General features: G+C 51.2%; 1 protein-coding gene across 3 annotated transcripts in view; it reads right to left on the minus strand.

Annotated features, from left to right (window-relative positions):
- PDE4B (phosphodiesterase 4B) overlaps positions 1-13441 on the minus strand; it is a 231573-nt gene that overhangs the window by 55764 nt on the left and 162368 nt on the right. For all 3 annotated transcript variants that reach the window (XM_075424282.1, XM_075424283.1, XM_075424284.1), the window contains 4 exons: positions 7428-7622; positions 4502-4538; positions 4297-4367; positions 528-577 (listed from right to left, as the gene is read on the minus strand). In XM_075424282.1, the coding sequence (XP_075280397.1) occupies positions 528-577; positions 4297-4367; positions 4502-4538; positions 7428-7622 (353 nt within the window). The remainder of the gene's footprint in view (positions 1-527; positions 578-4296; positions 4368-4501; positions 4539-7427; positions 7623-13441) is intronic.

Consider the following 13441-nt stretch of genomic DNA (forward strand, 5'->3'; position numbering starts at 1 on the left):
GATTTCAACAGATCGCAAGCAAGCAAGGAAACAAAAAAAATGCTGTTCTAGGGCAGCCTAACAGAAGCAGATGAAGTTTCACCCAAGAAAGGTTTTTGAGATTGCAATTTTTACACAGATCACATGGAAACAAACAGAAAAAAAAAAACAAACAAAAAACAGAATAAAAAAATACAGCTGTGTCTGAGCCTGTTCAAGGCTTGTAGGCTGGGGCTTGTCCAGGCCTGTGCAGCATAGGGACTCAGAAAAATAGCAGTCACTGTGGCCATGACTATCCCACCAAAATCATGTTTGTCTTTTATGCTAACGTACAAGGATAAATCCCAACCCCAAACTATTAAAATAACAATATTTTGGGCCTGATGGTTCTCTCATACTGGTTTTGCACAAGTAACCCAGAAGAAGCTCTATGAGTCAGGAACTGCACCAGAGAAAGGGGGCAGAGGAGCAGCTGTTGGTAAAATGATGTGCAATAAGCCTTCACCTACATTCAACCTTGCAGGTGGTTATCAGAGTGACACACGTACCTTGCAGGTTAACTCTGGAGACAGGTGGCTGACTCGTTGCTGGAGATCTCCTAAGAGGGATAAAGAATACTCTGTGAATAGGTATTATTTTATCATTTCAAAACCTGTTGGCAGTCTAAACTGCCAACTCCCACAGTTAAAAACCCTTTTTCATATTCACAAAGAAGCCCAAAACAATTTAAAATGATTTGGCAGTTAACGAGCAATATCAATATACGTTAGGAAAACCCCAAGATGTTATGTCCCCTGGCTAAGCACACACACATGCTGAAAAGAAGCTATACCAGGAAAGATGTGCCATCATTCCACACTGCTGCTGCAACTTTCTGCTCAAAATATGCCTGGAAGTCAGCAAAGGCCAGTCTCTGTGGCTGAAGGGGTCAGTGGGTCCCCCAGAATCAAGGCCTTCTCCTGAAAACCTTTTGCCTGCAAGGTCTGGACTCAACCCTAAAGTAACACCTACTGCTACACCAGCATGCAGACCGTAAGGCACTGCCACAGGTAAGGTGAGGAATGCACGGCTTTAAACCCTACAGTTAACAGTTTGAATTGCACCTGGAAGCAAGCAGCACCTGCAGCAAGAAGAGGCTGCAGTCACTAGCGTAAGCTCTGAAACAGCTGAAGGACATTTTTCTTGACTAGGAGCAACAACTTCATCACTAAAGTGTGGATATCGGAAGGAGCAAAAGCTGTGTGAAAAATTGGCTCAAGTCAAGCAAACAGGGTCTGACTGGAAAAAGGGTGCGGTATTTCTCCAAATGTCAAAATATTTCATTGTGAGATTTGCCAAATAAAACTGTTAATTTTTCAAGTTGAAACCATAATTTATTTGGGGAAAAAGAGACTTCTTTTTTAAAGCAGTTAAAAAGAGTTCACACCAAAATCAAGATCCTCCATTTTGGATTGAATGTGTTATTTCAGCCTGACCAAAAATGAAACTTTGGGCTTTTGCTTCCCTAGGAAGTTTCTGATACATTTTAACTGAAGCCAGATTTCCCTACACTGTCTCTTAGCCAACCTCCTACCCCCAGTTTTTTGAGTCAGCCACTGAACTGAAACATCCATTATTTGCCAGCTCTCCTTTGAAGCTAAAATCAAAGCAAGTGAGCGGCTCAATTCTGCTGCAATTGTAGCTCCAGGGGGTTCTTCAGAAGTGCTCCAGGAAGGCCTCGCTAACCAGGTAAGATCTGCGGTAGAGTAATGCAGCTACGGTCCTGTCCGAACCCTCGGCCCCAGCCTCCCGATCCGCCGGCAGTGCGTGGGCCGGCAGGGCTCCAAAGCCTGCTCCCGAGCAGCATCCGCTTGCCGACTGGGATTTCAAAGGCTCGGCTCTTCTGGAGGGAGCTATGGGCCCCAGATTCTTCGAAGGGTTCAGCACAGGGCGCACACGTTGGATGCAGACTTCTCCGAAAATCTGCCCTGACCTGCCTCTACTGAGCCTTTGAAAAGACAAATCTTGAAATCTCTAAAAAACAGAAACTCCCCAACAGGGACACCACGCTGCGGCTGCAGCGCTTCCAGTACCTGGGGAGACGTGCTCCAGGTATCTCCAAACCCTGCACCGAATTGCACAGACATGCCCTTCGGGGAGGCGGGCAGGGATGAACTCGTATTCAGCAGGGTATTCCAAGCTGCAGAGCCTGAAAAGGGAACGGCACCGCTCCCAGCATCCTCAAATTACGTCCTGGCCGTGCCCATCCTGGTTTCTGCGGCAGCGGGGGTGCAGGCACCAGAGACCCAGAAATCTGGGTTTCGGCAGCACCGTTCCTTCTTCGGCATCAGCACATGCAAGCGTGCACGGCTCCTGCTTCCCGCTCCTTCTCTCTTGCCGGCGTGTGTTATGAGCAGCGGGCGCCGGATGCTTTCTGACCATGTCCTGGGCCGCATCTGCCAAACTCGGGCACTCCAAAACCATTAATCATACTCTCCTCTTTTCCAATCAGGAAACTGCCTTAAACCCCCTGATGTTAAAGTCCAAAAAATATGACTACTAGATGTTTTTTTTTTCCTTCAGCCCTTAGCATTCACATTTTCCAGCATTCCTGTAAATATGTGGGACAGCATCCTCTTTTTTGTTCTCGGGGCAGAGGGGGTGGAGGAGAGGAAAAAAGAGGGGAGAGGAGGGACTAAAGAAAGGCTGAGATTCTCATGATCCACAGAGCAGAAGTTTAAGTAAAATACCACTTATCATGAGACATATGATAAAGTCATGAGCTGGCAGCACGGCTGTAACCCAGCAGAGCTGTCTGGAAACCGTGCGGGAAGCTCCGCAGCGTCTGGAAGCACATTCTGCCACGGACTTGGATGTTTGGCGTATAATGGTTTAAACATTTAATGACTTTTACTTTGGCTGGCCACATGACTTTATACCTCAATCAAATCTGGGAATGTTTTCAAAAGGACACTGCGAGATGCCTCTGTGTCCTATAGGTTACGCCCTCGCTTCCTTCCGTCCCCATCCAATTTCAGATTCCTCATTAGGAACTGCTGAAACACTCGAGCTGTTCAAAAAAGCAAAGCTTAAAAAAAAGGAATCTATTTCAGCCATCTGTTTTTCTATTAACCTCCATCTTGGAATGCGGCGGTTCCTTCCGATCAAAATTTCTGCGAGCGGAAATCAACAGGAGGAAAACCTCACGCCCGGATAAAATGATGAGCTTTATGTAAAATACAAGAGTTCACGGGAAGAGAGGAAGTAGAGCCCACGGTGGGCACCCAGGCGATGCCACCCAGGCCACGCGTGCAGCACTCGGAGCGAGCAGCAACCGCTCATCGCGGGGTGGGATGGGTGGGCGCGTAGCCGACGTCGCCAGGAACGAATGATGCTGGCTGCATGCAAAACAGCTCTCTCGGGGCAAAACAGGCCAGAAAATGATGATGACTGGCTCGTTATAAATAGCTAAGGGGAAATGGTGGTTCCGGACAAAGGCGTAAAAAGGTGGTTGTTTGGTTTCTCCTGTTAAGCAGGTATAAAAAACAGCATCTTAAGTTCAGTGCATCACCTTCCCCATTCAGTGCAATTAGAGTGTGTGTGTCTCAAAACAGCACACCCATATCTGCGCAAATATGCAATAAAATGCCTCTGCTCTGTGCGTGTATTGGTGTTTCACACACCGGGTAAAAGAACACTGATTTTTTGGACAACAAATGCAACATAGGAATGATGCACGGGCCGGTCCTCTCCGGGCAGCCCCTCAGAGCCGAGCTGCAGGCCGCTGCTGCCTGCCCTGATGGGAAATCCTCACCGTCCCCACAGCCTCGTGCTTGGGGTTTCCTCCTTGGCGTCTCCCCTTTGCCTGTGACCACCTCTCTTGTGAAACAACGATGGAAACGCAGGGCAGCACCTCAGCTTGACCGAACGCCGACGCCTCCGCTCCGAGCTGGGCACCTAACGAAGGCCTTGGGGCAGCCAAGGTGGCAAAGAGAGGAAGACACCACATCCCACACACTCGAAGTGCCCAGAAACGCACCGCAACCCCCTTCCTCAAGCAGAAATACCTCGCTCCCTCCTCAGGCTCCCTGAGGTGAGCGACGACGGCGGGCTGCGCTCTGGCGCCCCCTGGCGTCCCGCGCAAAACGCCGAGCGGGCCGCAGGCAGCGCGACCGGAGCCCGGGGACGGCGCGGGGGGGGGGGGACGAGGAGGGGACGGCGGCGGTCGGGGAACCGCCATGGCGGTTCCCCGACCGCCGCCGTCCCCTCCTCGTCCCCCCCCTCGCCGTCCCCTGCTGCGTGTGAGCCGTGAAAGCGAACGCAAACCGACTGGCTTACTTGTTGGAGGCGCCGTGTAAATTGGTAAGGAGCGTGAAGTTGTTCCTCACGCTGCGCAGACTCGCCAGGACCTATGAGGGAGGCAAAACCTGAGAGGTTATCTTCTCCACCTAAGGTTTCCCCTTTTGGTTTTTTTTTTTTTTTTTGTGGTTTTTTTGCTTTTTTTTTTTAATTAATTTGAGAGGCCAACTGGCTGCCAACTCACCTGGGCGAAAGGCGTGACAATCAGGTCGTCCCCGTGCCTAGGGAAAAAAAAAATGGAGAAAACGTGTAAATTTACCTCAAACAGGGTGCCACTCACCCCAGAGAAAAGAGCATTTGACAGAGGGAGGCTTCCCAGGACACAAAAAATCAAACCAAACCCAACATTAACCCACACAGCGTTTATTTAACACTACGTAAACCCGTGTTCCTGATGGAAAGCTCTGGCAGCGGGTCTCCAAACCAACCCGGCCGGAGCGACTGCTCACGGCGGGAACGCCAGGCAATAAAAGCCAGGAAATTCAAAAGTTAAGGCTGCACGCTCGCGGTGGGGAAAAAAAAAAATCCCATAATGGTCTGGGGAAAGGTCAGCTTTGAATTTCCTGGCTTTTGTTGATCTCTGCCACAGTCTTTCATGTCACTCAGTCGCTGGGTTTCTGTCCGGCCGTTTTCATCACGGAAGATTTGAGCAGAAGTTCTGAGAAAAACATATCGTCACGGTCAGTAAGCGGAATTGTTTTTTTGTGATATTATACACAGCACTTGCGTGTGTATGCAAACTCCAGTACGCTTTAGCTAACCGAGCCATGGACAACAGCAGAGCCATCGCTGTGCAGCACAGAGCCGGTCGTGGCCAGAAAGCAAAGCAACCCGGGGCGGCTGCTGGTGGGCTCCCGTCCCACCAGGGCTGTGTGCCACGGGCATCTGACGCGCCGAGCCGGGGCACGGCTGCGGGCAGGAGAGCAGGCATGGCTGCGGGCAGGAGAGAAGCCATGGCTGCAGACAGGAGAGAAGGCATGGCTGCAGGCAGGAGAGAAGCCATGGCTGCAGGCAGGAGAACTGGCATGGCTGTGGGCAGGAGAGAAGCCATGGCTGCAGGCAGGAGAGAAGGCATGGCTGTGGGCAGGAGAGAAGCCATGGCTGCGGGCAGGAGAGAAGCCATGGCTGCAGGCAGGAGAGAAGCCATGGCTGCAGGCAGGAGAGAAGGCATGGCTGTGGGCAGGAGAGAAGCCATGGCTGCAGGCAGGAGAGAAGCCATGGCTGCAGGCAGGAGAGAAGCCATGGCTGCAGGCAGGAGAGAAGGCATGGCTGCAGGCAGAACAAGCACAGATGCAGGCAGGAGAAAGGGCATGGCTGCAGGCAGGAGAACTGGCATGGCTGTGGGCAGGAGAGAAGCCATGGCTGCAGGCAGGAGAGAAGGCATGGCTGTGGGCAGGAGAGAAGCCATGGCTGCGGGCAGGAGAGAAGGCATGGCTGTGGGCAGGAGAGAAGCCATGGCTGCAGGCAGGAGAGAAGCCATGGCTGCAGGCAGGAGAGCAGGCATGGCTGTGGGCAGGAGAGAAGGCATGGATGCAGGCAGGAGAGCAGGCATGGCTGCAGGCAGGAGAGAAGCCATGGCTGCGGGCAGGAGAGAAGGCATGGCTGTGGGCAGGAGAGAAGCCATGGCTGCAGGCAGGAGAGAAGCCATGGCTGCAGGCAGGAGAGCAGGCATGGCTGTGGGCAGGAGAGAAGGCATGGATGCAGGCAGGAGAGCAGGCATGGCTGCAGGCAGGAGAGAAGCCATGGCTGCGGGCAGGAGAGAAGGCATGGCTGCAGACATGAGGGAGCAGGCATGGGTGCAGCATGCCACAGACACCTCTGAGAGGCACCCACCCCTTCAGAGGGTGTTCTCCCTGGCTGTGCTGCACAGAGCACGACCCCTTGTCCTGACTCAGGTATCAGTGCTGCCAAGCCTACATTTCAATTAAAGTCATCTCAAAACTGATGCTAAAACCAGGTCAGTGTGGAGATGTCGGCTCTCCCGAGTGACGCAGGAGCCTTGAAGCCTGCAGTAAACACACACCTCTAGCTGCTGGCAGCTGTGAAGCTGGGGAAATGAGGGTGCTGGGCACAGCTGGATGGGGCTTTCCTCGCCCCAGCACAGCTGTAAATGAGGGTGCTGGGCACAGCTGGATGGGGCTCTCCTTGCAATTGTTAAAATCCACCGTTTGCACAAAACATGGTATCTGCATAATTTGGAGCGGTAAATATTTACTAAATGTTCACTAACAGGGAGGGATGTTCTCTTTCAGGAGAATTCTCCCTGTAGATTTCGCCAATGTTTAGATTTCCATTTCATGACAAAACTCGTAGGGATTTCATAACAGTTCTTTTATGAGCACTTTTTTAAATAGCTTAATGGTCCCTTTAAAACTTTAAACTGTGCCTTTTAAAACAAAGGCCTGCAAATCCAGGACACTCATTTAAGCTCCACGCTCTGCGTTGTATTGATCCTCTCAAGCTCAACCATCTGTCTCAGCTTTCTGCTGTGTTTTCCGCTTGGTTCTAGCGAACAACCCATGACAGAAAACAGGAGGGAGAAGAGTAATACTGTAAATATCAGTACAGTCCTATTTCTATAGTCCAGACTAATGGAGTGTTACCTACTTCAGGCAAAAGCAGAGATGATGTTAAGCAGGCACTGAGAATGCACGGTGAGAGTATAATGGAGAAAACAGAGTGCAGAAAAACACTGAGCAAGCCAAGCGCTGGAGTGACAGTGGGGACACGGGCAGCTCGCACCGGGTCTGCCCCAAGCACAGCCGGGGCTTTGCCCTGCAGGCAGCTGCAGCCTCGCACCCCAAACACAAATTCCCACGTGAAGAACTAGTACCAAGAAAGGGGAAAATGCAAAAATTCTCTGTTATTTCAGGGTACGGATTTGAAAGCTCTTCTGCTAAATTAGGGAGAAAAGGGGAATATTTCAAGGACAGGATGGGGAGCGGGAAGCCGTGCCTTGGCAGACCATAACAGCGACTGTCTTGGGCACTCAGGCTATGAAATGTGAGTACCACCCATCAGCGCCTCTTAACAGAGCTGCGAGGATTACAGGGGGCCAGATAAAGCTCTTAGTTACTGTAAAATATGATGCAAGCGGAATTGATGCTTACTGTTCACTTGGGAGAGAAGAGTTCCTGGACATCGTCTTTGGTGATAAGTCATAGTCGCTGTCGGACCGGTACAGGAACGACTCCCGGCGCTGGCTGTGGCCCGGGAACGTCGTGTGCAACACCAGCCCTGACGAGGAGCTGGCCTGCGGGTCCAGCGGGCTGCGACCCGGGGACGGGCCATTTTCCACATCGAAGCTGTGAACAAAACACACGCTGTGTGTCACGTGCATCTGCCAAAAGACGTTTTTCAGCGCATGTGCCACGTTTGTGTTGCCCACACCGTGTCATTTGCTCAGGACGGGAGACGCAGGGCTGCATTTACTGGAGCCTTTTCCTGCAATGTTTCTGTTGTATGCAAGCAGGACTCTGCCTTACGATAAAACATGTACTCCCGAGGCTCCTTTCCTGACTGCATCTGCTCAGTCTTCCTTCAGCCTGAGTTTCTCTAAGCTCAGCACAGCTCCTGTCACGCTCAGCACGAGGACGCAGCAGCCAAAGACCATCCCCAAGCTCTGCGGCTCTCCCCACACAGCTGCAGTGTTTGCACAAGTCAGGGGGTTCGATTTGCCAAACCTCACAAGCGTCACAGGGACTAAAGAAGCTACGACACGCCACCATCCTCCAGCCAAGCGCTGTCCCCATCCGCTCTGGAAGCAAACGTTTGAAACCCTGCGAGATTGGAGAGGACTTCGCAGCTGTGCGAGCTCGACGGCCCAGTCTCTTTTCAGCCATAGTTCACGTTTTAGCCATTCGAGGTATTAGTGCAGTGAAATTCAAACAGCTGGGCTGCAAAATGGAGGACTGTTTAAAAAATTGTTACAAAGCCCCAAACTTTCTGTCACCGTTTCCACTATACACCCACTTTTTTACGGTTTCATAACTTGGCTGCTGCAACTTGTGGCTGAAGTCACCCTGGACACTTCAGCAAGCGCCACCCCTCGTAAACCCTGAAGACAAGGAGGTCAGCCTCCTTTGCTTGGGCATTTGCATCTGATATAAATACCATATGTGTGACCATGTTCCAGCTAAGCCAAGTGAAGTACGGCTGCCTTCAGGATTTATTTTCTTGCCTTTGGAAGCCTGAAGCTTCATCTCACTTGCAGCGGGAGCTGCGTTCTCGCTCGTGCCAGGGCATGTGCCTCTCCCCGTTCTCAGTGTTCTCCGAAATTGTGCCTGGTGACTGCCCTTAACCGTACTACCCGGCTGGGCACGCACCTGGACCGCGGCCACAACATTGAGCTGCGATCCCTGCCAGACATTTCTTCATCCCTCCCTGCTGCTGCCTGTCCCCCACTCATCGTATTAGGTCAAAAGATCCCCTCGAGCACAGTGGCAGGGAAGACCCCATCTCCTCCACCCTGCAGAGCACGCAGTGTCCTTTTCTGCAGGAGGAGGCAGATAAAGTACCCAGAGCAAAAAAACAATACCTCTGGTAGGTCTGAAAGTAAGTAACACACAGAATTGTGAAAAAAATAAGGGAGTCTACATCCAGTTGCAAAATGCATTTTGGCTTACTCTCCTTCTCCACTGTGAGTACAGCACAGAGATTCAATACAGGTTGACTGAGGGATAAATGAGAAGTGGAAAACAAATACCAGACACTGCAGAAGGGAATCACAGGTAGAGAGAGTCCCAGAGAAAACCACTGATGCCAAGCTGCCATTGCCGATCTCGACTTGCATTATTTAGACATGAGGCCACAGAGAACGAAAGACCAAGCAGGCTCAGAACAAAGGCAGCCTCTCCCCTGTTCAGACAGCGACTTGACACCTCGAAGCCATAAGGCCGCCTACCCCCGATCAGGAAATCTGATTAAAATCCAGATTTTATGGCACAGCCTCTCGTTGTTCTCTGGGTATTGTCAGGAGGATGCAGAGCAGGGGACAAACTCTCCCATCATCCAAAACCCGGGCACCAACTTCAACCTCAATCTTAGCTTTCGCAGCAGCATTTCAGGTTCCTGTGTAATAAACCCGAATGCCTTTCCTGGACAGGCACCGAGCTGTGGTGACACCGAGCTGCGCCCAGCGATGCGGGAGGGGGACGCCGGAGCTGCCCTGGGAGCAGCCGTGACAGCGAAGCACGGGCTGCACGCCCCGACGGGGCTGCTCCTGCCGCTCTTCACTTCGTACACCAACTCACTTGTAGGAACAACAGCCGATGAATCACTGAACAACTTATCAAATATCAGTAATAATACATGGCGTGTGAGGGATTGCATACTTTGCTTGAGCAGTTCTATGTAGAACATAAATATTTATTTACAGTTGTATGTGTGCTTGGGAGGGAGTGGGTGCTCAGCCGGTTATTTCTGATGTCTCCAGAAACTACTTACTGGGGTGGAGCAACAAAAAACTGGGTCTCTGGGCAGGTACTCTGCTCCTCATGGCTGCGGATCGAGGGTAACTACTGTGGTCTCGTGCTCTTTGGTCCCACATACGGTTCCTCGAGAATTAAAAAATGCATGGGAACATGCATTTAATGAATGCAATTAAAAAATGAACAAGCACCAGTGCAAAGATTTTTAGATTCTTTGAAAATCCACAGGTGGGGCACCAGTATAATACAGCACGCATCGAAGGAGATTCCTACGTCTACCATGCCTCACTGCAGCATTTACCCACCCAACTGCACAGGTACATCTTGAAACTGGTGATTGCTCAATTAACATTATTTTCTTTTACTCTTTATTATCTCCTCTTTTACCAATGACAGCTTGAGTACGGTTTATTTGTAGCCAGAAACCAAGCGAAGAAACTGAGCTCTGTAACTATGGCATCCACAAACAACAGACAGCTGATAATTAACCCACACCTATTCAGAAAATTAACTCTGATTACTCAAAACATTTTATTGCAAAACCTTCAATCGAGAACATTCAGTTTACTGACACAAACAGAAATACAGCAATGAACTAACTCCAAGCATTTAGCTGAGCAGAGCTGCTTCTGACTGTTTCATTCTGTACCTGCTGCTTGCTGATAGACATCAGCGATCGCTTTGGAAGAAAAAGTGAGCGCCCAAGGTTTAAAAAGTGTGTAAGAGGTGAAGGGAGGGAGGCGGGGGCAAGGCTGAGGAGGGGAGCTTTTGGAAAGAAGACTACTCAGCAGCAAAGGAGTAAGTTGAGTAAGAGGGGAACTATGCATCAAAGATCTGGTTTTGCGTGGCTTCTATGCCTTCAAGTAGGTGGAAGATGCTCAAATCCCCTTCCCTTTCCCTTTTTTAACATTAAAAATAAAAGTCCTCTGCCGGCCTAGGCCTACTCTGAGTCACTCCCGCAGAAATTCCCACCTAAGACTCGGAGGTTTTCCATACCTTTGGAGGACGTGAACAGCGTTGTAGCAGCAGGTGTAAGAAAGACCCAGGTGCTCTGTGGACCCAAGTAAAGCTGGAGGTTAAACCTTGGCAAAGGCAGAGCTCCCCAGGGAACAGTTTGCCTGAACCCTGCAAGTCTTCCAGATTTCTACAGCGCTTGCCGCTCACGCTGGGCTGAGACGGAGACATTTGGGCTGCGTTAGCGAGCACCCCGGCACAGCCGATGCCCAGCCCAGCGTGCCGCGGCTCTTCCAGCCTCGCTGCGTGCACGCAGCCAGCTCTGGCTGCACGCTGCCCGGGCTCCCGGGCCTGGGACGCTGCGGCACGGATCACGCAGTTAATCCATCTGGAAAAGCGTTTTTACTTCTTTCCGCAAGTTCAGCTTGCAGCCATGCCGGCCCCCTCATCTGGCTCCCCTTCCTCGGGCCTGAGCCAGCACTCAGCCAACCGTGTGCTCAGCCAGTAAATTAACAGAAAATTCCCCCCAAAAAAGTGAAGGCTGACCGGGAGTTTGCAGTTATATCGACCACGGGTGCCCTGTTTTGTGCACATGAACAGGCACTTCCAGCAGCACGGCTGGGTGGGCAAGGTGTTCACCGGGATGGCCAAAGCCCAGGCCTAAGTCTCTTGCTGTTGTGGCTTTTTAATAGTTACAAGAAGCCAAATGTGGGAAACTGTTTCCCCCAGACTACCCAACGTCAGGAGAACGCGGCCGGAGATACGCAGAGCAAGAGCTTAGCCTTGTGTTTTTCAAATCTCTGCTGCACATTAAGGACACCAGTTGCTCTCAGTTTGTACAACAGCCCATCTGGAATCGCATCCTGATGCAAAAAACATCTCCCAGACAAACATTTGTGGAAATTGGTAAGGACTGCAATTAGGTTGTAAAGTTGCCCTCTCAGAGCTGCATTTTCCACTAGATTTTTTCATTAGAAGTTAACCCATGAGCTCTGCTGGAAAAACTTAATCATCAGCGTGGCATCGTGTTGAGAACACTATGCGGATTGTAAGGGTCCTCTCCAAAGACTGCAGCACGCCACAGTCTTCGCTTGAGTGGAAAATAAAGCTGCATTTGTCTAGTTAAAACTACGGATGGCAAAGTACAAAGCACCGTGACAACAGGCTAGAGAAAAAAAGCTAAAATTTGCTTTGCATTTTATCTTCCAGCAATGGCACTCGCAGTCAAGATGCCCTGTTTGTGAAACAACATTGGCATAGAAGCACTGAAGGGACCTCAGCAAGCTCCAGAGGTAAAAAAAATCAACCAACACTTGATCTGTGTTCTACAGTCGCTCCTCACCCCGTGTCCATACCAAGTGATGGTGGAGGAAATATCTTGGGCCCAAAGCACAGCCATCCACCACAGAATCATAGAATCATAGCATGGTTTGGGTTGGAAGGGACCTTAAAAGCTCATCTGGTTCCAACCCCTCTGCCATCAGCAGGGACATCTCCCACCAGACCAGATTGCTCAGAGCTCCATCCAACCTGGCCTTAACCATGATGTGCCTCTTCTTTCCCTCACCCCCCCTGCATTAAGCAGGCCCTGCTGAGACTTAAAATTGCGTTCCCTAAACACACAGGCCACAAACCGGTATCTAAGGTCCCTCCAAGGTACCCTCCAAGGTAAGTTACACAAATACCTGTCGCCCGTAGGAGATCTCCTCTCCACAAATCATGCCTTGCCCTAAGGTCATGGGAGCTCCAGCGCACCGAGCTGACACCGTTCCCTGTCTCTCTCCAACACGTGTTAGCAGGTTTATTCAACCAACATTTCCCAGTGCTGTGACAATCTTGGGGGGTGACGGTGTGTCTGGAGGCCACCGAGGGCTTCCAATGAGTTGAGTCTACTTGCACAGAGCCAAAAACTGGCTCCACGGCAGGAAAGGTGACGGTGTCTGCATGGGACCGGCATTAGTTAACCACTGACACGAATCAGCGGTGCAATCCCTATGCCAGAGAATAACTGCAGATCAAAGACTTGGCTGACAAATCCAGATCTCCTGAGGTCCTTCTGTTTTTACCGTTGGATTCACGAATGTGCAACTCACGAGTGCAGGCGAGCAGCACCCCTGCGACAAGCATCTTCTCAGGGTTACTGACCGCCAGCAGAAGCCCAGCAGCAGATGAGGAGGGGAATCCAGTGGACACAGGAAGCCACAAATCCCGGTGGCAGCCGAAGGCACCAGCAGACCCACCACCCAAAACCCAGCCCGGCAGGCGCACAGCCAGCACGGCAAAAGCAAAGCGTGCAATGGCAGGGGCAACGCCGCGGCCAGCGAGCCTCCGCTTCCAGCACTGCAGAGCTGCGAAGGAAGGCGGCCGGTCCCCTGGGCTTCTCCTGGAGCCAGGCTACAGCTAAACTCGACATCCAGGCTCTCCTGGGGATGAGAGCAAAGCTGGCGGGGATCTTAGTAAAGGATCTGCTATAGGTTTGCGTGGCAAGGTTTAGGTGGTAGTGCGGGCTACAGTGGTGGCTTCTGTGAGAAGCTGCAAGAAGCTTCCCCCATGTCTGATAAAGCCAGTGCTAGCTGGCTCTAAGACGGACCCGCTGCTGGGCAAGGTCAAGCCAACCAGCAATGGTGGTAACGCCTCTGTGTTAACATATTTAAGAAAGGGAAGAAAAAAAACCTCAGTGGTGAAACGACAGTGAAGAGAGAGTGAGACTACGTGAGAGAAACAACTCTGCAGACATCAAG

The sequence above is a fragment of the Opisthocomus hoazin genome, chromosome 6, assembly GCF_030867145.1.
Source record: "Opisthocomus hoazin isolate bOpiHoa1 chromosome 6, bOpiHoa1.hap1, whole genome shotgun sequence".
In the NCBI taxonomy this organism is placed as follows: domain Eukaryota; kingdom Metazoa; phylum Chordata; class Aves; order Opisthocomiformes; family Opisthocomidae; genus Opisthocomus; species Opisthocomus hoazin.